The sequence below is a fragment of the Erpetoichthys calabaricus genome, chromosome 3 (assembly GCF_900747795.2).
Source record: "Erpetoichthys calabaricus chromosome 3, fErpCal1.3, whole genome shotgun sequence".
In the NCBI taxonomy this organism is placed as follows: domain Eukaryota; kingdom Metazoa; phylum Chordata; class Cladistia; order Polypteriformes; family Polypteridae; genus Erpetoichthys; species Erpetoichthys calabaricus.
Window position 1 is genome coordinate 18,688,172 of NC_041396.2, and position 21,897 is coordinate 18,710,068.

Consider the following 21,897-nt stretch of genomic DNA (forward strand, 5'->3'; position numbering starts at 1 on the left):
AAACTATACGGCATAGGTGAATCACATTACAGTGCTGCATTATTAACTGTACGATAAACGTCACAGTATCGCAAACAAATGAAAATTATTACTCGAAAAAGGGAAAATATAATCACCACGGACCAGGTTAGGTTAGGTTTAGGTTAGGTTTCTTTATTTAGTCATGTTTACACAGGAAAACATGAAATTTGCCTTCTCAGTTGCATCTAATAACAGGTAACAGACAGAATGAAATAAAACAGACAAATAGAAATAAGAAAGGTTAAGGTAAGGCAGTTAGATAAAACATATTTATACCAACAAAAAAGGTTACAGGATATATATAAAAACCTTAAACATTATCTCCGATAATTCTTATTGAAAAGTCGTATGGCACTAGGAAGAAAGGAGTTTCTGGAGCGATTTGTGTGGGTTTTCAAAGCAACTCTCCTTCCTGATTTACTGAAGTTTAGTTCTACATGTAATGGATGTCTGTCATCAGTTGAGATGATTTCTAGTTTCTTTAGCATTGCCCTCTGACACACACAGTAGTCAAATCATCTAAATCAGCCCCAATAACTTTAGCTGCATACTTCGTAATCTGCTGGAGCTTTTTTGAGTTTTGGTTTGTCAGACTATTAAACCAGGCAATGAAACTGAAAGTGATCACAGACTGGATCATACTACGATAGAAGAACAACATGAGGTCCTTGTCTACTTTAAATAGTTTGAGTTTATGGAGGAGAAATAAGCGCTGATTGCATTTAGAAAATAATTTTTTTGTATTTGTATTCCAGTTAAGATTGTTATCTAGGTAAGTTCCTAAGTATTTATATTCATTCACTATTTCTACCTCCTCTCCCAGAACTACAATAGGTGAACATACAGATTTCTGTCTCTTAAAATCAAATATCATTTCTTTGGTCTTTGTTACATTCAGACTGAGAGAGTTTTTATTGCACCAGTTTACCATACAGTCCACTTGATTTAGATAGTGGCTTTCATCCTCCCCAGATATGCGTCCTATGATCATGGTGTCATCCGCATACTTAATAATGGAGCAGTGGTCATTGTTCTGTCTCAGGTCACTTGTGTACAGAGTAAACAGTAATGGTGATAAGACACATCCCTGTGGACTTCCTATGTTTGAATGAAGAGCTTTTGAAAAAGTGTCCTGAACTTTAACTGTCTGTGAACGATTTAAAAGAAAGTTCTGAATCCATAGTGTGATAAATGGGTTTACATTTATACTGTTTAATTTCCCAATCAGTATGTGAGGCTGTATAGTATTGAACGCTGAAGAAAAATCCAAAAATTGTGCTCTGACATATGAACCAGGCTGATCAAGAAAGGTATAGATTTGATGTAAGATAACAAGCAGAGCATCTTCCACACTTCTGTTTGCACAATAAGCAAATTGATTGTTGTCTTGAAAAGACTTTGTCTCTGTCATTAAAATGTTTTTCACCAAGTGTTCAAAGCATTTCATTGGAATAGATGTAAGTGCCACTGGTCTGTAGTCATTTAAACAGCTTGGCCTAGAAACCTTAGATACAGGGGTGATGACTGATTATTTCCATAGATTTGGTACAATACCACAGGTCAGAGACCAGTTAAAAAGCAAATGAAAAACTGGGGAGAGCTGCTTAGAGCAAGACTTTAAGAGCCGGTGTCATTATAACAAAAGCAGAATAAAGCGAGGTCACAAATGAAAGATAGAGTAGAAAGCAAAGTAAAACGTCATAAACAGGTGAAACGAGTGGACCAAACACATGGACAGTAGGTTACAGATAATGAAGACCAGAATTCAAAAGCTTCAAAAACAAGAGCTCGACTAACCGAAATACAAACTGAAACGGGAAACACTACGGGGTCTGCAGTCCTCCACTATGCACCGCATAATGCTACGGACGGGGCTCCGTATTAACAGTGGAGAGCCCCAGAGTGACACGGGCGAGCGCTCCGTATTAAACGTGCGTCATCCTCACACGTGGCTGCCCAGCGGGCACGGGTTCAAAACGTAGGCGAGCGAAGCGAGCAGGGGGCGAAGCCCCCTTGTCTTATATTAGGTATGGAAATGTACTGGGGCTTGGCATGGGATTGTGTTGTGGTGATGTTTTATTCTGTTCTGGTAATGAACTGGAGTTTTAAATGGTAATTGTGTAAGGTGATGGCGCAAGGTGATATTTTGTGATGTTATAAGTAGTTTCATATGTCAAACCATCTGAGACGGGTTGAAACTAAAGTAATAAGCATAATCCTCAGTGTTAACGTTTGCAGTGCACCATCTGTTGGAAAGTATTTTGTAATACATGTAGTGATAAGTTATTGTTGCTGGACCTTAGTGCAGCTTTCGGTACAGTGGACCATGGAGTGTGAAGTCGGCATTCAAGGATGCACACTGAAATGGTTTGCATCCTAATTAAATGGTAGATCTATGTCGGACAACATAGGTGATAACTTCTCTCAGCTAGCTCCGCTGACTCAAGGCGTACGCAAGCCTCTATTCTGGCCCCTTTATTATTTGCCTTATACTTGCACCCTCTGAGGCCCTTATTCCAAGTACATGGTGTTGATTTACCAGTGTTAGGCTGATGATACCCAGCTTTATATTAAAGTTAGCCCTGACAACGTTTCATCTGTAAAGAAGCTGATGGAGTGTTTTGACAATATTAAACTCTGGATGGTGCAAAATGTCCTCCCAACTAAATGAAAATAAAACTGAGGTCATTTTCTTTGGCCCTACTTTATCTGCTAATGAAATTGGAACTCATTTAGGCTCATTGATGGCAGAAAATAATGCTGCTAGGAACCTGGATATCATCTTTGATTCACCTTTAAGTTTTGACAAACAAATCTCGGCTGTAGTAACGTCCAGCTATTACCAACTGAGGCTAATTGTAAAGTTAAAAATCCTTCCTTTCACAGAAGGATTTAGCAACAGTGATTCATGCTTTTAGATAGATAGATAGATAGATAGATAGATAGATAGATAGATAGATAGATAGATAGATAGATACTTTATTAATCCCAGGGGGATTATTACATCTTGGCTTGATTACTGCAGTTCCCCATATGTGGGATTGCCCAAATCTGCCCCGTTGCACCTCCAGTTGGTACAGAATGCAGCAGTTAAGATTTCTGGCCAGCACCAGTAAAAGAGAGCTTATCTCACCTCTGTAGGCCTCCCTCCATTGGCTACCGGTGAGATTTTGGACTTAATTTAAAGTTTTAATGTTTGTTTATAAGGCATTGCATGTAAATCTGCGATCTCCTTCATCACCTCTCAGGAACAAAAATTTTGAGGTCATCTGCTCAACTTCTCCTTGCAGTTCCTAGGGCCTTTTCAGTTTTTGCTCCAACACTCAGGAACAGTCTGCCGCTCCGTATCAGATCTTCTCCTTCATTTGAGGTTTTTAAGACTCGGTTAAAAACCTCAATTTTCTCCCCCACCTTCTATGATGGGTGACGTCGTCGGGAGGGGGAAAGAGAAATTACATAGTTTTAACTGTTTTATAAAATTGGTTGTTTTATAGCAGCCTTACATGTTTCTTTGTGCAGCACTTTGGTAAAACTTCTATTGTTATTAAATGTGCTTTATAAATACATTTGATTGATTGATTGGTTGACTGATAGTAAAATACATTGCATTTGTCATTCTAACAGATGACACACCACAAAGATTTGTAGTAATACATTGAATTACTACTTAATGTTTGTGATGTACAGTACCACCATGCCAACATGCAATGTATATGTCTCTGTTATATGATATGGAACTCTCAAAAGCGCTGTTATAATTCTTTATTTATTTGTCACATACATAGTTATACAGGACAACACGCAGTGAAATGCATCTTTTTCGTATACCCCTTGGGGTCAGAGCACAGGGTCATTATTTACGATGCACTATCTGTTGGAATGATGAATGTAGTGCACTTTATTACTACAAACATTTGTGATGTGCCATCTGTTGGAATGACAAATGCAATGCATTTTCTTACTACAATTGTTTGTGATGTGCCATATGATGGAATGATAAATTCAGTGCATTTTCTTAATACAAATGTTTGTGATGTACCATCTGTTGGACTTGCAAAATGCATTGCATAGTCTGTCTTATATGCCATTTTGTATGGGGTTTGTAAAAGCAATGTTAATGTTTGTGATGCACTATCTTTTAAAATGCCAAATGCATTGCATTAAACTACTACAATTGCTTGTGATGTGCCATCTGTTGGAATGATAAATGCAGTGCACATGTCCCTGTTACATGGCATTTGGTAAGGGATTCACAAAAGCAGTGTTAATTTTTCTAATGTACCATCTGTTGGAATGATACATGCAATGCATGTTATTACTACATGTTTGTGATGTACCATCTGTTGGAATGACAAAATGCATTGCATAGTCTCACTTATATGCCATTTTGTATGGATTTTGTAAAAGCAATGTTAATGTTTGTGATGCACCATCTTTTAAAATGCCAAATGCATTGCATTATACTACTACAATTGCTTGTGATGTGCCATCTGTTGGAATGACAAATGCAATGCATATGTCTCTGTTATATGGCATTTGGTAAGGGATTCACAAAAGCAGTGTTAGTTTGTCTAATCTGCCATCTGTTGGAATAATAAATGCAATGCATAGTCTCTCTTATATGCCATTTTGTATGGGATTTGTAACAGCAATGTTAATGTTTGTGATGCACCATCTTTTAAAATGTCAACTGCATTGCATTATACTACTACAATTGCTTGCTCTGTTGGAATAACAAATGCAGTGCATGTTTATTACTACATGTTTGTGATGCACCATCTGTTGGAATAACAAATGCAATGCACATGTCTCTGTTATATGGCATCTGGTATGGGATTCACAAAAGCAGTGTTAATTTTTGTAATGTGCCATCTGTTGGAATGACAAATGTAATGAATATGTTTCTGTTAGATGCTATTTGGTATGGGATTCATTAAAGCAGTGTTAATGTGTGTGATGCACCATCTGTTGGAATAACAGAGACATAGCAACCGAACGGAAAAACAGATACACAGACACTTACCTTTTAGTAAAGTGAATTATTCTTTTAAAAATGTTCTTTTCTTTGTTTGTATTTATTTGTTTGACATCTTGTAAAGCATTTTGAACTACGCCCTATGTATGAAACGTGGTATCGATTTAAATGTTACACATGGGAGTGTTTTCCAGAGGTGGTTTATTAAACAATATCTTATGACAAATACAGTACATGCATTTGGGATGTTGTGAGCATACGACTGGATGATGTGTGGATTTTTCAACACAAGTAATGTGAGATTTTTTGATGGACATTTTTGTTCTCATTTGCTGTCGTCCAGTGCTGGTCTCCATAGATGTCCATTACATCCAAAACTTTGTTGTCTGTGTTCTGCATGAAAACATGAGATTATGATATTTTCACAGTCATCATTACAAACTACAAGGGCTAAATAACATATAAAAAATATCTTGTTGGGTGCAGAGTTCCTTTAACAGGCGGGTGAACCAAAAGAAAATGCAGAAATGCTGCTTCAGCACCTACTGTGGCCCCCTGGGACCACCTCCGAGGACCCCTGCTTGATGTCCACAAGAGCAATGATCCAGATATCCAGCTTTACATCTGGGCAGATGACCTAATAAAACATGGCCGGTAGTACAGGTGACCAGAAGAAAGCTGAGCCACACAGGGTCCCACACCTCACATTATAAATACAAGCCAAGCACAGCGGCCTTCATCATTTCTGGGTGATGACTGAATACAGGGGAACATTTCCAAATGAAGGAGGAAGAGGAGGAGAAGGATGAAGAGGGAGCTCCACAATTTCATAGGCGTGCTTCCAGTCATCGGGTACATTTTCATAAAATGTAAAGGAATCCTGCAAAGAAAATAAATGTTAGCATTCCAGTTTGCTTTTACTTTGTCAGCCAATCGAATGCATTTGTTTGATTGTTTTGTTTTCTTTTGCGGTGGCTCTGGGGGCTCAAAGATTCCAACTGTATCAGCAGCGATTGATTTATTTTATTGGAACATTGACTGGACCCCCACCCAGCCTGGTCTGAGACATACCACAGGTCAGGATGGGAGATCATGCACTGACACAGCATGTTGCTGCACGCACTACACGACAAAACAGCTCGGATCCTGATTGGCAACCCCCCTGGCAGACACGCGGTCCAGTCCCACCCTCCAGAAACGACCCTCTATCTGCCACAGCCAGGTGTTACATGGATGTCCCCTTGGCCTGGTCCAGCCAGTCGGGTCCTCAACGATGAGGGGTCCTGCCAGCTGGATCACCCTCAGGCAATCGCGCCAAATGGCCATAGCGCCGTAACTGACGCTCCCTCACAATGCAGGTAACGTGCCTCATTCGGGACTCCGAGAGCAACACAAAGTGAAACCAGTGGTACCCAAGGATTCTCTGAAGAGACACTAAAGGAGTCCAGTCTTCATCTTGGGTCACTGGATAGCCTCCATGTCTCACAAACAGGAAGCACCAGGACTCTAAAGACTTGGAGCTTCGTCCTTTTGCATAGATATTGTGAGCGCCACACACCCCTTTCCAGCGACCTCATGGCCCCCCATGCTCTCCCGATCCATCTACTGACTTCATAGGAAGGGTCACCAGAGACATGAATGTCACTGTCGAGGTAAGTAAACCTCACGATGAGGTCGACACTCTCTCTGCAGACAGACACACTGCTGATGGTCGTGCCCAAGACGTCATTAAAGGCCTGGATGTTGTTTTTTATCAGGACCCTCACAAGCCCAGACAGTCAGACTCCTCACTTAGTCTCTTGAGCGCCCCCATCAGAGCCTCCATTGACTACATGAAGATCACAGCATCGTCAGCAAAGTCAAGATCCATGAATCTTTCTTCACCAACAGATTCCCTACAGCCCTGACTAACAACCAGTCCATACAAGAATTGAACAGAGTAGGAGCAAAAACACACCTCTGATGAACCCCAGAATCAACTGGGAAAAACGCAGAGGTCCTGCCTCCACTCTGCACAGCACTCCCAGTACCAGTGTACAGGCCGGCCATGATATCCAGCAACCTCGAGGGGATCCTGTGAACCCTCAGGATGTCCCACAGGGCAACTCAGTCAACTGATTCAAACACTTTGCAAAAATCGATAAAGGCTGCAAAGAAACTCTGCACACTAAAGGAAATACTGACTCAGCTATTTACAAAGCTCAGCTACACACAAAGTATCTACTATATACAGTGGTGTGAAAAACTATTTGCCCCCTTCCTGATTTCTTATTCTTTTGCATGTTTGTCACACAAAATGTTTCTGATCATCAAACACATTTAACCATTAGTCAAATATAACACAAGTAAACACAAAATGCAGTTTTTAAATGGTGGTGTTTATTATTTAGGGAGAAAAAAAATCCAAACCTACATGGCCGTGTGTGAAAAAGTAATTGCCCCCTAGTTAAAAAATAACCTAACTGTGGTGTATCACACCTGAGTTCAATTTCCGTAGCCACCCCCAGGCCTGATTACTGCCACACCTGTTTCAATCAAGAAATCACTTAAATAGGAGCTGCCTGACACAGAGAAGTAGACCAAAAGCACCTCAAAAGCTAGACATCATGCCAAGATCCAAAGAAATTCAGGAACAAATGAGAACAGAAGTAATTGAGATCTATCAGTCTGGTAAAGGTTATAAAGCCATTTCTAAAGCTTTGGGACTCCAGCGAACCACAGTGAGAGCCATTATCCACAAATGGCAAAAACATGGAACAGTGGTGAACCTTCCCAGGAGTGGCCGGCCGACCAAAATTACCCCAAGAGCGCAGAGACGACTCATCCGAGAGGTCACAAAAGACCCCAGGACAACGTCTAAAGAACTGCAGGCCTCACTTGCCTCAATTAAGGTCAGTGTTCACGACTCCACCATAAGAAAGAGACTGGGCAAAAACGGCCTGCATGGCAGATTTCCAAGATGCAAACCACTGTTAAGCAAAAAGAACATTAGGGCTCGTCTCAATTTTGCTAAGAAACATCTCAATGATTGCCAAGACTTTTGGGAAAATACCTTGTGGACTGATGAGTCAAAAGTTGAACTTTTTGGAAGGCAAATGTCCCGTTACATCTGGCGTAAAAGGAACACAGCATTTCAGAAAAAGAACATCATACCAACAGTAAAATATGGTGGTGGTAGTGTGATGGTCTGGGGTTGTTTTGCTGCTTCAGGACCTGGAAGGCTTGCTGTCATAGATGGAACCATGAATTCTACTGTCTACCAAAAAATCCTGAAGGAGAATGTCCGGCCATCTGTTCGTCAACTCAAGCTGAAGCGATCTTGGGTGCTGCAACAGGACAATGACCCAAAAACACACCAGAAAATCCACCTCTGAATGGCTGAAGAAAAACAAAATGAAGACTTTGGAGTGGCCTAGTCAAAGTCCTGACCTGAATCCAATTGAGATGCTATGGCATGACCTTAAAAAGGCGGTTCATGCTAGAAAACCCTCAAATAAAGCTGAATTACAACAATTTTGCAAAGATGAGTGGGCCAAAATTCCTCCAGAGCGCTGTAAAAGATTCATTGCAAGTTATCGCAAACGCTTGATTGCAGTTATTGCTGCTAAGGGTGGCCCAACCAGTTATTAGGTTCAGGGGGGCAATTACTTTTTCACACAGGGCCATGTAGGTTTGGATTTTTTTTTTCTCCCTAAATAATAAAAACCACCATTTACAAACTGCATTTTGTGTTTACTTGTGTTATATTTGACTAATGGTTAAATGTGTTTGATGATCAGAAACATTTTGTGTGACAAACATGCAAAAGAATAAGAAATCAGGAAGGGGGCAAATAGTTTTTCACACCACTGTAAAAGCGGTCGGTATTGTCCTTCCATTCCGTGAGTGCTACGCAGGCGCAGAGTTTCACGCACGCCCCGTCCATTTTGCAATGCACGATGGGATTTGTAGTTTCGTTTTTCCAGGTAAAAGATGATTTTCTACTCCAGACTGTGCGATATATCTACTATATAAAAACGGTCGGGATTGTCCTTCCGTCCCGTGAGTGCAAAGCGTAGCAATATTCTGCTTATCACAGAAGTACTACTTGCGGCTTGCGGTACAAAGCTAGGCGATGTGAGCAGAGTTCTGGTGCTCCCATCGTTCCCTTGCTTTTGTGCGCGATGCGCTGGAAAAATAGACAAAATTATGTCTCTGGAAATAATTAATGTTGATGGAGTACAAATGCTTCACCGCGTAGTAAATATCAGGGGAGATGGTGCTTGCTTATTTAGTGCATGAAACTCTGTCTTTAGCGGTACAGATTCGGGCTGACATTGTACGGCATGTTTTAAGTAATTGGTCAAGGTCTCAGCCATTTACAATGATGCCGTCAGGAATCTCTTATACAAATGAGCTTCAGTATCTCACTGAAATGTCAAAGTCTCAAACTTATGGTACTATTTCTGAGCTAATGGCAGCGGGAGAGTTGTTCCCCTATGAGTTTCAAGTATATTATTATGGAGTCCTACACTCCAAGTTTGGACAGGCACTCGAGGGGAGATGTTATGAATGGGCACTTTGATGTTCTCATTCCCTACACTTACATGCCTGATGTACACATGGAGCGCACACAAATTGAGGATAAAAGTCGGTAGCCTTAAAAGGCGGGTGAGCCTAGTTTATAATATTGGGGGGATACCCTTAGTCTGAACATCCAGAGATGTGACCTTCTACTGCCAATGGCTACCAACTTTTAGCCGAAATGGGAGAACATCCACAAGTGCAGATTAAGAGGCCTAGTGGCTCTGTGGTCACACAAGATGCTCAAGGACCACAAGACAGCTTGTTGTTTAGGTTTACCGTTATTCTTGTTTTCCTGTTGTCCCGTTTTGTTTTCCCATTTTTAAATTGTTACTCCAGCAACGAAGGTTACAATTTAATTCCAAAATGAAGCTTTCTGTTTCTTTTTCCCATCAATATACAGTGCCGATCAGAACTGTTCACCCCCTTGGAGGGTTTCTTATTTTATTTTTAAACAGTGGTGGCCAAAAGTGTTGAGAATGACCCAAGTGTTGGTTTTCACCAAGTTTGCTGCTTCAGTGTTTTTAGATCTTTGTGTCAGATGTTTCTCTGGTGTCCTGAAGTAGAATGACAAACAGTTCAGAAGTTTCAAAGGCTTTTATTGACAACTAGCCATGTGCGCCCAACTATGTTGCACGTGTTAAAGTTGTCTGTGAAGGGCTCCCTGTTTAAACATGGCTGCCAGTCGTGAACTGGGCCCTTCGTCGCACAGCATTATGATTTTTTATAAGGGAAACAAAATTACAAAAGAAAACCCTTGGACATTGATTCGATAGGAACGGCCTACTCGGAATCACTGTCCGAAATTATGTGGTGGTGGAGGAGCATTTCTACTTCTCTCCGTTCACAGTCCGTCTCGTTTTCACGATGCTGTTGTTTCCTCTCACGATCTCTTCTCAACCTTTCTCCAATCTCACAGGTTGCTTTGTGGAAGAGTAAGGCAATATACACGGAGCAATGGTTATAAAAGGGGGACACATAGGTATCCAGGCTCTTTAAAGCATAAATAGGGATCACTTCACTGACATGTGAGCAAGCCACGGTACAACTGTGAGACGCGCAGCACTCGCCGGCTACAATGTAACAATAATAATTTCCGGAACGTGCTGTTACGTTATCATTCATTTTACCCACTGTCTTTCTTACATTCATATGTTACGTAGGCACGTACCTTTTATCTTCGGCAATCTCATTCTCTAACCAGGCCTCAGGAGCTAACCAGCGTAACCCTGTCTACCACCCCTTTCATTATTCCGGCACATTGTTGACATCCGTGAGTAACAACAACGTACTAAACTGGAAGGTGGTCTACGCATGCGTGGAATTCGTGGACAAACAAAGATCAAGATCCAAATGAAGATTATATATAAAGATTAGTTAATTTAAAGCACAACAATTTGTTTAGTTTGAATGTCTGTGTTTTGAGGTGTGACTGGAGTACTACAGTCTTCAGTAGTATAAGCCTGGAGGAGATTCTTAATGTAATGCCTATGTTTTAGCTGTCTCTCTACTGCCATCTAGTGCTTCTTCTTCTAATTCATTCACGGACAAACAAAGATCAAGATTCAAATGAAGATTATATAGAGAGATTCCATGAAGTTGGGTCCTCCCTGCGTGGAGTTTGCATGTTCTCCCCGTGTCTGTGTGGGTTTCCTCCGGGCGCTCCGGTTTCCTCCCACAGTCCAAAGACATGCTGGTTAGGTAGATTGGTGATTCTAAATTGGCCCTAGTGTGTGCTTGGTGTTTGTGTGTGTCCTGCAGTGGGTTGGCACCCTGCCCAGGATTGGTTCCCTGCCTTGTGCCCTGTGTTGGCTGGGATTGGCTCCAGCAGACCCCCGTGACCCTGTGTTCGGATTCAGCGGGTTGGAAAATGGATGGATGGATGGCTGGACTCCATGAAGTTTATGCACAGAGTCCATAGTTGGAGTGTTGGCCCTTCTTTCTTTTTCAAGACCTCTGCAATTCGCCCTGGCAGGCTGGCAATCAACTTCTGGGCCCAATCCTGACTGATGGCAGCTGCCCATTCTTGTAGAATCAATGCTTGGAGTTTGTCAGAATTGGTGGGTTTTTGTTTGTCCACCCGCCTCTTGAGGATTGACCACAAGTTCTTAGTGGGGAGTTTCCTGGCCATGGACCCCAAATTTCAATGCCACTTAGTTCTCACTTTTACCTTATAGCCCGGTGCTCCATCATGTTGGTCACCAGTCTGTTCCTGGATGGTTGTTTGATGTTTTGGTCCCATTCTTTATTCATGGCTGTGTTGTGAGTAAGCCCCACTGCCTTGGCTGAGAAGCAGACCCCCCACATGAATGGTCTCAGGATGCTTTACTGTTGGCCTGACACAGGACTGATGGTAGCGCCGCTCACCTTTTCTTCTCTGGACGCCCCAAACAATCGGAAAGGGGATTGATTCTGCAGGAATGGGCAGCTGCCATCAGTCAAGATTTAGCCCAGAGGTTGATTGCCAGACAGCCTGCCAGGGTGAATTGCAGAGGTCTTGAAAAAGAAAGAAGGGCCAACACTGCAAATATGGACTCTGTGCATAAACTTCATGTCATTGTCAATAACAGCCTTTGAAACTTCTGAACTGCTTGTCATTCTACTTCAGTGTAGACATCTGACAAAAAGATCTAAAAACACGGAAGCAGCAAACTTGGTGAAAACCAACACTTGGATCATTCTCAAAACTTTTGGCCACGACTGTACAACATTGACTTTCTTTAGATTTGATTTGGCTTTTTTGACATCGACGAGCAGAAAATGACTCTGTAACGTCCAAATGAAGAGAAGTCTCTACAAAGTGGTCTAAATGAATTCTAAATATAAAACGTAAAAATAATCAATGAGTATTCATCATCTGAAATTCCCCTTTGGAGTAAAAGAAGTAGAGTCGCGTGAATAGGTAAGTGCACCCCATGGAATTTGTTGAGTTTTTTCAACAAATTGTCACAGGGCGCTGGGAGACAGACCCAGCCGGGATGCCTGGAAGGACTGGGAGATGGCATTTACGTCCTCCAGGCCATGAGGGGGCAACTGCCCTGGATCTGGAGAGGACCACAGGAGAGGAGCAAAGAGGCTTAAGCCAGTTGGAGCCCATGGCCACCACCAGGGGGCGCCCAGAGCCTCATGGAACCCGGGAAACATTTACTTCCGCCACACCCGGGAAGATGGAGGAAGATTCTTCCAGGGACGCCCGGAGTGCTTCAGTGTGTAAGAGCAGCACTTCCGCCACACCAGGAAGTGCTGCCGGAAGAGCATCATCAAGCACCTGGAGCACGTCCGGGTGAACATTAAAGGGGCCGCCTTCCTACAGTCGGGGAGCAGGACGAAGCTCCTGTGGAGAGAGGAAAGGCGGTCCAAGGACATTGGGGGAAGAGGCCCATGTTAGAGGTGATTAGTGCTGGGAGCACTGTGTGTTGTGCAAGAACTGTGAATAAAACGTGTACTTTGATAAAGATGTGGTCTCAGTCTGGTGGTGTCCGGGTATTATCTCACAAAATGTTCAAACTTCACGCAAACAGTGTCTACAGATAAAAGTGACATACTTGAATAAAAGCAGAAGGAAAATTTGCCTTTTCAACCATTTATTCAACAAAAATATCAACGATGAAGTGGTCTCCTGGGGACAAAATTAGTCCACACTTAGCCTCAGAAGCTGGCATTGCCCCATTTAGCAGACATGACTTCTTGTAGGCGTTTTTCATAATTTCCCACTAGTCATTGACATTGATAATTTTCCACCGGTCCTCCAAGCAAAATTTCTTCAGTTGCAAGATGTTTGTGGGCTTCCCTCCATGTTCGACTCATTCCAACCCCCCCCCCCCCCCCCCCCCCCCCCCCCCCCCACCTCATATTTCAATGGGATTTAAATCACAATCCATAACCCTCTATTTCTTCTTTTTGAGTCATTCCTTAGTGGATTTGCTAGTATGCTTCAAATCAGAATGAGAAGTTCATTTCCAGATCAACTTCAGCTTTCACTAAGATGGCCTCACATTCTCCTCCATCACACTTTGATATGATGCAGAATTCATAGCTGATTTGGTGACTTCAAGCTGCCCAGACCCTAAGGCAGCAAAGCCCAGCCCCAAAGCAGAACATGTCCACCACCCTGCTTCACAGATGTTATGAGGTTCTTCTCCTGAAATGCCGTCTTCGGTTTGCACCAAACATGTCTACTGTTACTCTGGCCAAACAGCTCGATCTTTGATTCATCTTTCCAGAGCACATGGTACCAGCAGGCATGGACTTTGCCAGGACGCTCAATGGCAAAATGTCATCTTGCTGTGATGTTCTTTTTCCTGGCACGCCTCACATGCAGGTCACATTTTTGTAACTTCTTTCTGAGCTTTGACACCAGCTGTTGTAAGTGACCTACAGATCCCCCCCCCCCCCCCCATGAAATTTTGGGGTCCTTGCAGACTTACAGTGGTGTGAAAAACTATTTGCCCCCTTCCTGATTTCTTATTCTTTTGCATGTTTGTCACACAAAATGTTTCTGATCATCAAACACATTTAACCATTAGTCAAATATAACACAAGTAAACACAAAATGCAGTTTTTAAATGATGGTTTTTATTATTTAGGGAGAATAAAAATCCAAACCTACATGGCCCTGTGTGAAAAAGTAATTGCCCCCTTGTTAAAAAATAACCTAACTGTGGTGTATCACACCTGAGTTCAATTTCCGTAGCCACCCCCAGGCCTGATTACTGCCACACCTGTTTCAATCAAGAAATCACTTAAATAGGAGCTGCCTGACACAGAGAAGTAGACCAAAAGCACCTCAAAAGCTAGACATCATGCCAAGATCCAAAGAAATTCAGGAACAAATGAGAACAGAAGTAATTGAGATCTATCAGTCTGGTAAAGGTTATAAAGCCATTTCTAAAGCTTTGGGACTCCAGCGAACCACAGTGAGAGCCATTATCCACAAATGGCAAAAACATGGAACAGTGGTGAACCTTCCCAGGAGTGGCCGGCCGACCAAAATTACCCCAAGAGCGCAGAGATGACTCATCCGAGAGGTCACAAAAGACCCCAGGACAACGCCTAAAGAACTGCAGGCCTCACTTGCCTCAATTAAGGTCAGTGTTCACGACTCCACCATAAGAAAGAGACTGGGCAAAAACGGCCTGCATGGCAGATGTCCAAGACGCAAACCACTGTTAAGCAAAAAGAACATTAGGGCTCGTCTCAATTTTGCTAAGAAACATCTCAATGATTGCCAAGACTTTTGGGAAAATACCTTGTGGACTGATGAGACAAAAGTTGAACTTTTTGGAAGGCAAATGTCCCGTTACATCTGGTGTAAAAGGAACACAGCATTTCAGAAAAAGAACATCATACCAACAGTAAAATATGGTGGTGGTAGTGTGATGGTCTGGGGTTGTTTTGCTGCTTCAGGACCTGGAAGGCTTGCTGTCATAGATGGAACCATGAATTCTACTGTCTACCAAAAAATCCTGAAGGAGAATGTCCGGCCATCTGTTCGTCAACTCAAGCTGAAGCGATCTTGGGTGCTGCAACAGGACAATGACCCAAAACACACCAGCAAATCCACCTCTGAATGGCTGAAGAAAAACAAAATGAAGACTTTGGATTGGCCTAGTCAAAGTCCTGACCTGAATCCAATTGAGATGCTATGGCATGACCTTAAAAAGGCGGTTCATGCTAGAAAACCCTCAAATAAAGCTGAATTACGACAATTTTGCAAAGATGAGTGGGCCAAAATTCCTCCAGAGCGCTGTAAAAGACTCATTGCAAGTTATCGCAAACGCTTGATTGCAGTTATTGCTGCTAAGTGCGGCCCAACCAGTTATTAGGTTCAGGGGGCAATTACTTTTTCACACAGGGCCATGTAGGTTTGGATTTTTTTTTCTCCCTAAATAATAAAAACCACCATTTACAAACTGCATTTTGTGTTTACTTGTGTTATATTTGACTAATGGTTAAATGTGTTTGATGATCAGAAACATTTTGTGTGACAAACATGCAAAAGAATAAGAAATCAGGAAGGGGGCAAATAGTTTTTCACACCACTGTATTTTAGTATCAGATGGTCAGCTCTTGGGCTGAAGTCCTGGACAAATCAGCAGTCATTTGAAATCTACACCACTTGTGGATGATTTTCTTTATAGTGGAATGACTGATTTCAAATAATTTGATGATCTTTTTTTTAAATCCCTTGCCAGACTCCTTGGCATCCACAGTCTGAGGGCCTCACCTCAGAATGTTCCTTTGACCTGGGCATTATTGCACCCCACGTGTAAATAGCAAAGAGAACTCCAGACCCTCTTAAATAAGACAGGGTCCACCTGCAGGCTCCCTAAGAAGGTTCAAATCATTAGCACCTCATCTGGAACACCTGATTCTCATCTGATGGAACTGAAGTGGTGATCAGTATCGGGGTGGACTTACTTTTTCCAGGTGTGAAATGTACATTTTTATTCATTTAGATTAGGAGAATGAACACACCGTGTTAGTGTGATGTGTCATTTGTTCAAGTATTATCACCTTTAACTGGTGGCACTGATTGTATGAAGATCTGAGGTTTGCCTGTTCATATACTATATGTTGAAAAAGTCAGCACTGTCCATGGGGTCTACTTACTTTTTCACATGACCATGTATCATCCATATTACTCACCGAGAATTGTAAACCGGATATGGACGCAGGTACATGGCATGCCCATGGACGCAGGAGACATAGTACGCAGTTGCCTACAGCGAGCAAAGTCTGATCCACCGAGAACGAAGTAGTCACGGCTCAAAAATGAAGGAGCTCAACTAATGTAAATAAGAAATGAGGCAACGCGCCCATAGGTAACGACACAGCCACACAAAAAAGAGGATTCAGCCCACCGCTCCAGAGTGAAATGGTCAAAACTATGGAGTCCACAAAGGTCCACAACACACAGCATAATCAAACCCAAGATAGTACGGACAGCGCAGGCGCCTACAACGCACTTCTGAACCATAGCTAACCACCGCAAGCGAATTCTGATACACCGCCAGAAACGACAGAGCTCAACTAACAGAAATAAGACATAAAGCAACGAGCCCAGACAATACGGAACCCTAACCGTCCACATTACACAGCATAGTCAAACCCGACATAGTACAGAAGGTGCAGGCGCCAACAACGCGCGTCTAACACACCGCAGGCAAAACCCCGAGATGGTACAGAAGCCCCAGAGCTACAGACTCCACAGCATATGTGAATCACATTACAGTAATACAATAATATCAGTACTCACAGAAAAAACAAACACAAGAGGCTTTGGCGTCCCGCCCCACAATCAAACCGGAGAAAGTACGGAGTCCCCAAACATCCACAAAACACAGCATAGTCAAACCCCAGATAGTACGGAGGGCGCATGCGCCTACAACGACAACCACATAAAACACACACACAGCACCAGAGGGTATAATAATAATAAATGAATGCTCTGTATTAAACGGACAGACTCCCCAAACGTCCAGAGTACACAGCATATGTGAAGCACATTACAGTGATACATTACTAACAGTTGTCGCACGTGGCCAGGATTATTACCTGGCCGGGACGCCAGAAAGGACCGGAAGGTGGCAAGAATAACTTCCGGGCCACGAGGGCACAACTGCCACGGAGCAGGAGAGGACCACGGGAAAGGAGAACAAACTGTCGGACTTGTTGGGACCCGTGGCCACCGCCTGGGGGCGCTTTACACCTCGTGGGATCCGGATGTTGTCACTTCTGCCACACTCTGCAAGATGGCGGAGGGATCGGCCAGGGATGTCCGGAGTGTTTCCGGGTCAAAGGGCAGCACTTCCGCCACACCAGGAAGTGCTACAAGAGGGACGTCATCAGCCACCTGGAGCACATCCGGGAGGGAATAAAAAGGGCAGCCTCCTTACAGTCATTGAGCCAGAGTCGGGAGTGGGAGTTGGACGAAGCTCCCTGGAGGAGTAGAGGCGGCAAAGGACATTGATTTAAAGGGTGATTATTGCTGAGTGCATTGTGTGTTAGTGAGGAACTGTGTTTATTAATGGTAAATAAACGTGTGTCTTTTATAAAGATGTGGTCTCCGACTGGTGGTGTCCGGGAAAGTCTCACACAGTACAACCACACAACACACAGACACGAGACCTGATGGAGGAATACGGAACCGTACACGTCCACACTACACAGCATAGTCAGACCTGACATAGTACGGAAGGTGCAGGCGCCTACAATGCACTTCTACAACACCGCAAGCAAACACCCAGGATAGTACAGACGCCCCAAAGATCTGGACTCCACAGCATATGTGAATCACATTACAGTAATACAATATTATAAGTACTCATGGAAGTAACAAACACAAGAGGCCTCGGCGTCCCGCCCCACAGTCAAACCAGAAAAACTACGGAGGCCCCAAACGTCCACAAACCACAGCATAGTCAAACCCACCACGCCTCACGGCTCAAAAACAAAGGAGCTCAACTAACGTAAATAAGAAATGAGGCAACGCGCCCATAGGTAACGACACAGCCATACAAAAAAGAGGATTCAGCCCCCCGCCCCAGAGTGAAACAGGAAAAGGTACGGAGTCCACAAAGGTCCACCATACACAGCATAATAGTACGGAAGGCGCGAGTTAGTACGAAAGCCGAAGGCGCCTACAACGCATAATAAGAATAAACGAACGCTCCGTATTGAACGTACGTCATCCTCACACGTCCAAACTATACAGCATAAGTGAATCACATTACAGTGATGCATTATTAACAGTACAACCACAGAAAACGCTCCGTATTAACAGTAAGTGCAATTATTCATATTACTAACGGTACACAGACCATGGACAGAGTTGGCATATACCTATCTGAGCCTGTATTTGGACATGGACAACTTTATGTTGCCTTCTCAAGAGTTTGGCGTTCATCTGACATTAAAGTTAAGATTATAAATACTCCATACCAAGGAAGACTCATTCAAGGACAACACACCATCTTTACTACAAATGTTGTGTATAAAGAAATATTCCAATAGATCTTTGTAATGTACCATGCTATGGGTTCTTTACTTCCTATGTGCGTCATCTACACCTTTACACTCCAATCTATCTCATACATACATCAATGTATTTCAGGATACCCAACGCCAGGGGTTGGCGAGCGAAGCGAGCAGGGGGCGGAGCCCCCTAGTACCTGATCTAATCTGACAACAAGTTAGCCCTCTAGATATCTACAGGTGCATTTACACTACAGACAGGTGACATCCACTGAACTAGTTCTGGGACTTCTACAGCCAGTTGGCTGCACCACAGATGGTTTAGGTGTGTCATACTCCTACTTCTTAGAGTAGCACCAAGTTTGCACCACTCTGAGATGTTTGAGCCAGTTAGGTCTCTTTTCCTGTTAATGAGACCTTAGATGAAATCAGGCACAGATCTCAATCCAATGAAGAGTTTGTGGCAAGACTTGACCAAAGCTCTTCACTCATGATCTCCATGACACCTTGCAGATCTTGACAAGTTTAGTAAAGAAGACGAAGGTGTGATGAACGACACACATGAGTGGGCTTCCTGGCCAGGATGATTCCTGAAGTGAGCAGGAGACCAGTCCTATGTCACCACAAAAAAGAGTGGGTACAGCCTGGAGGACAGCATAATGGAAGGACAGGGGGAGACAACCCGACACAATAGGAGACAGCTTCCTTGGGTGGTTGTACCTCTGCAGAGGCACACACTGGTTATTGGAGTCCTCAAGGACAGCCTTGTTAGGATCAATGGGGGCCACCAGGGCTTGCTAAAGGGATTCCTCATCCCTGCTTTATGGGACTTCCGTTTGACCCAGAACTGCTTCCATCGGCCCAAGCCCTAGCACCAGAAGTATTCCTAGGCTCGGGATAAAGAAAGCAACTTAATCTCATCCAGGCGAGTCGGGTGGAAGTGGACAAAGTTCGCCTGGGAGGTGGAGAGGAGCAGAAAAGAAAGATTTGTGTTTGTTGCACTTTTGGAACCTTTATGGAAAGTAGCGTGAAAATAAACCATCTTTATTTTAACAGGACTTGCGTTGGTGGGGTTGTGTCTGGTGCTGGGTGATCTCTGGTGCTCTCTACTATCCACAAAGGGGAAAAATGGCAGAGAGTCCTGTGCACGCAGAGTCAAAGCTGTCATGGCACCCGTTTACTAAATACTAACCTGAAGGGGCTACACACCTATGTCATCAATTAGTTTCTGTTTTATATTTGTAATTAATGTACAGTAGAGCACTTGCCAGAGATCTGTTTTCACTTTGACATTCCATTGATTAGCATCCAAAAAAAAATAAAAAAGCCAAACTAAATCCACCGAGAGTCAATGTTGTACAACAATGAAATGGCTAGCTGAGGCACTGTACATATCCTGTTTTCCTCGGCTCACCATCCATCATTTTTTCAACCACTCATCCATAAATAACTTTTAGAGAGGCCACACAGAGGATGACTGCTGGTATCTTGGAGCAGAACCTACCTGACTGGCACACTCTGCGTTTCTGTTTCTCCCAGCAGACAAGAAGCCTGTAAAAACAAAGATAGTCTCAGTTACATCCCATGTGTATTTTTGTGCATACAGCGTCTGGCATGGCTTCTGATGAAAGACCTCTGGATGCCTCAGGCTGAACAAATTGACTTTCATAAGTGTGATCCACCAGTGGCACTCCTGTCTAATCCACATCCTTATCTCTAGGAGATCTGACATGGGGAGGGTAGATGAAACATGGAATCTCAGTTATTTCCAGCCAAACAAGACAAAACCATCAGAAATGTACAAAAAGGGGAACGTCGGGTCCGTGGCTTCTTCTTTTGCTTTCAATATTCCATCCTTCTGGATGTTTTGGAATGGGGAGGCATGTGCTCAGGCCTACCAGCCATTTGAAGTCTAGTTTCATATTTAAGGGCCTATATTGTAATAGGCTTACTTTTACCTGCTCTCTAATCTTGCAGTTCTGTAAAACTGTTGTACGTGCCATGGAAGACAGACGGGCATCATGGCTAGACAAGAGAAAGACTTATTTGCCTGGCATGGAAACAGGATGTAAGGGATGGATCAGCAGAAGCTTGCGGCCAGGAGCAGTTCCATCCTCCATACGACAGGTGGCACTGTTCCAGTTTGGACACCCGCAGGGGTGCATGGAAGTTGAAGACTGGAAGCGCAGCCCTGTTGGGGTCCCAGGGTGCCATTAGAGGGCTCTGTTGAGGGCTAACCTGCCTGGTTTCCACATCACCTGGAAGAGCTTCCAATAGGACTCACCGTGGTACCAGAGGTTTTTCCTGAGTCCTGCTTAAAAACGAAGGAGAGAAAACTTGTGTAATTGTGTGTATGTGTCTGTGTGCATCTTGAAAAATATTGGTAATCAATAAAGATTCCTTATTTGAACTCAGAACCGTGTTGGCATTACTGTGTCTGGGGTTTGGAGTTCAATGGCACCCTTTTACTAGTTATATTGCCCTGACAATTCCAAAGGGGGCATTCTTGTCACCTTTGTCACTTTCTTGTAAGCTCCATTACAGTCCCACATTTGAAAAAATAGGAACGGAGCTGAGACATAAAGAACAAACTGCAGATTGCTGAGCTCCATAAAACACAATGAAGGCAGTAGTATCAGTTAGGGCCGGCTGTACCATAAATACAAAGTAGGTGGTAATGTAGGGTGGCAAAGGTTTAGGGAAGGGGCTGACATTTAGTAAACTTTAATCAGTGGTGGATCTACTATCCGGGCATTGTGGGTGCACACTCATGGGCCCAATTGACTAATCTCTCCCCACATGCTTGATGAAATGGCCAAAATTACCAAGGGGTCCTCCACTGCTCAATGAAATAATCTAGAATGCAGTGAAAATTTTTGACTTTTGAGAACACAGTCTCTGATCGCTCTCTGGTTTGTTTGTGCTTATTTTATAGCCCTTCCCTGATTGGATCCTGCTCAATACAATATCTCATTCCTTGATAGGTCACCATTCATGCAAGAAAACCATATTCCAACACAGTGGGTATAGAGGGAGTTGGTTTCCATGCCACTTGCTGTATCATTTACCCGTATGCATCTAAATTGGGATTTGTACAACTTGAATGCAGCATACGTGTGCAAAATGACAACACAGTGGTGTCTCGTTTAAAGACGGCATATTGTTCTGATCTGCTTCTTCCATCTTAAAAATGTTAGGAAATTAAGGCGCTTTCTAAATAAACAGGATTCTGAGAAATTAATTCATGCATTTATCTCTAGTAGGATTGACTACTGCAATGCGGTGTTCACTGGATGTTCAAACTGTTCTTTATACAGCCTCCAGTTAATACAAAATGCGGCCGCAAGAATTATTACAAGAAC

The 21,897-nt window shown here is 43.2% G+C and overlaps 1 protein-coding gene and 1 long non-coding RNA gene across 4 annotated transcripts in view; one reads left to right on the plus strand and one right to left on the minus strand.

Moving 5' to 3' along the window:
• Positions 1–21,897, plus strand: part of LOC127527042 (uncharacterized) — a 216,765-nt gene that overhangs the window by 183,764 nt on the left and 11,104 nt on the right. The gene's annotated exons all lie outside the window — the stretch shown is intronic.
• LOC127527025 (CMRF35-like molecule 5) overlaps positions 5,182–21,897 on the minus strand; it is an 83,653-nt gene continuing 66,937 nt past the window's right edge. For all 3 annotated transcript variants that reach the window (XM_051924498.1, XM_051924497.1, XM_051924499.1), the window contains 2 exons: positions 20,040–20,086; positions 5,182–5,876 (listed from right to left, as the gene is read on the minus strand). In XM_051924498.1, coding sequence (XP_051780458.1) covers positions 5,736–5,876; positions 20,040–20,086 — 188 coding nt within the window. In that variant the 3' untranslated portion in view covers positions 5,182–5,735. The remainder of the gene's footprint in view (positions 5,877–20,039; positions 20,087–21,897) is intronic.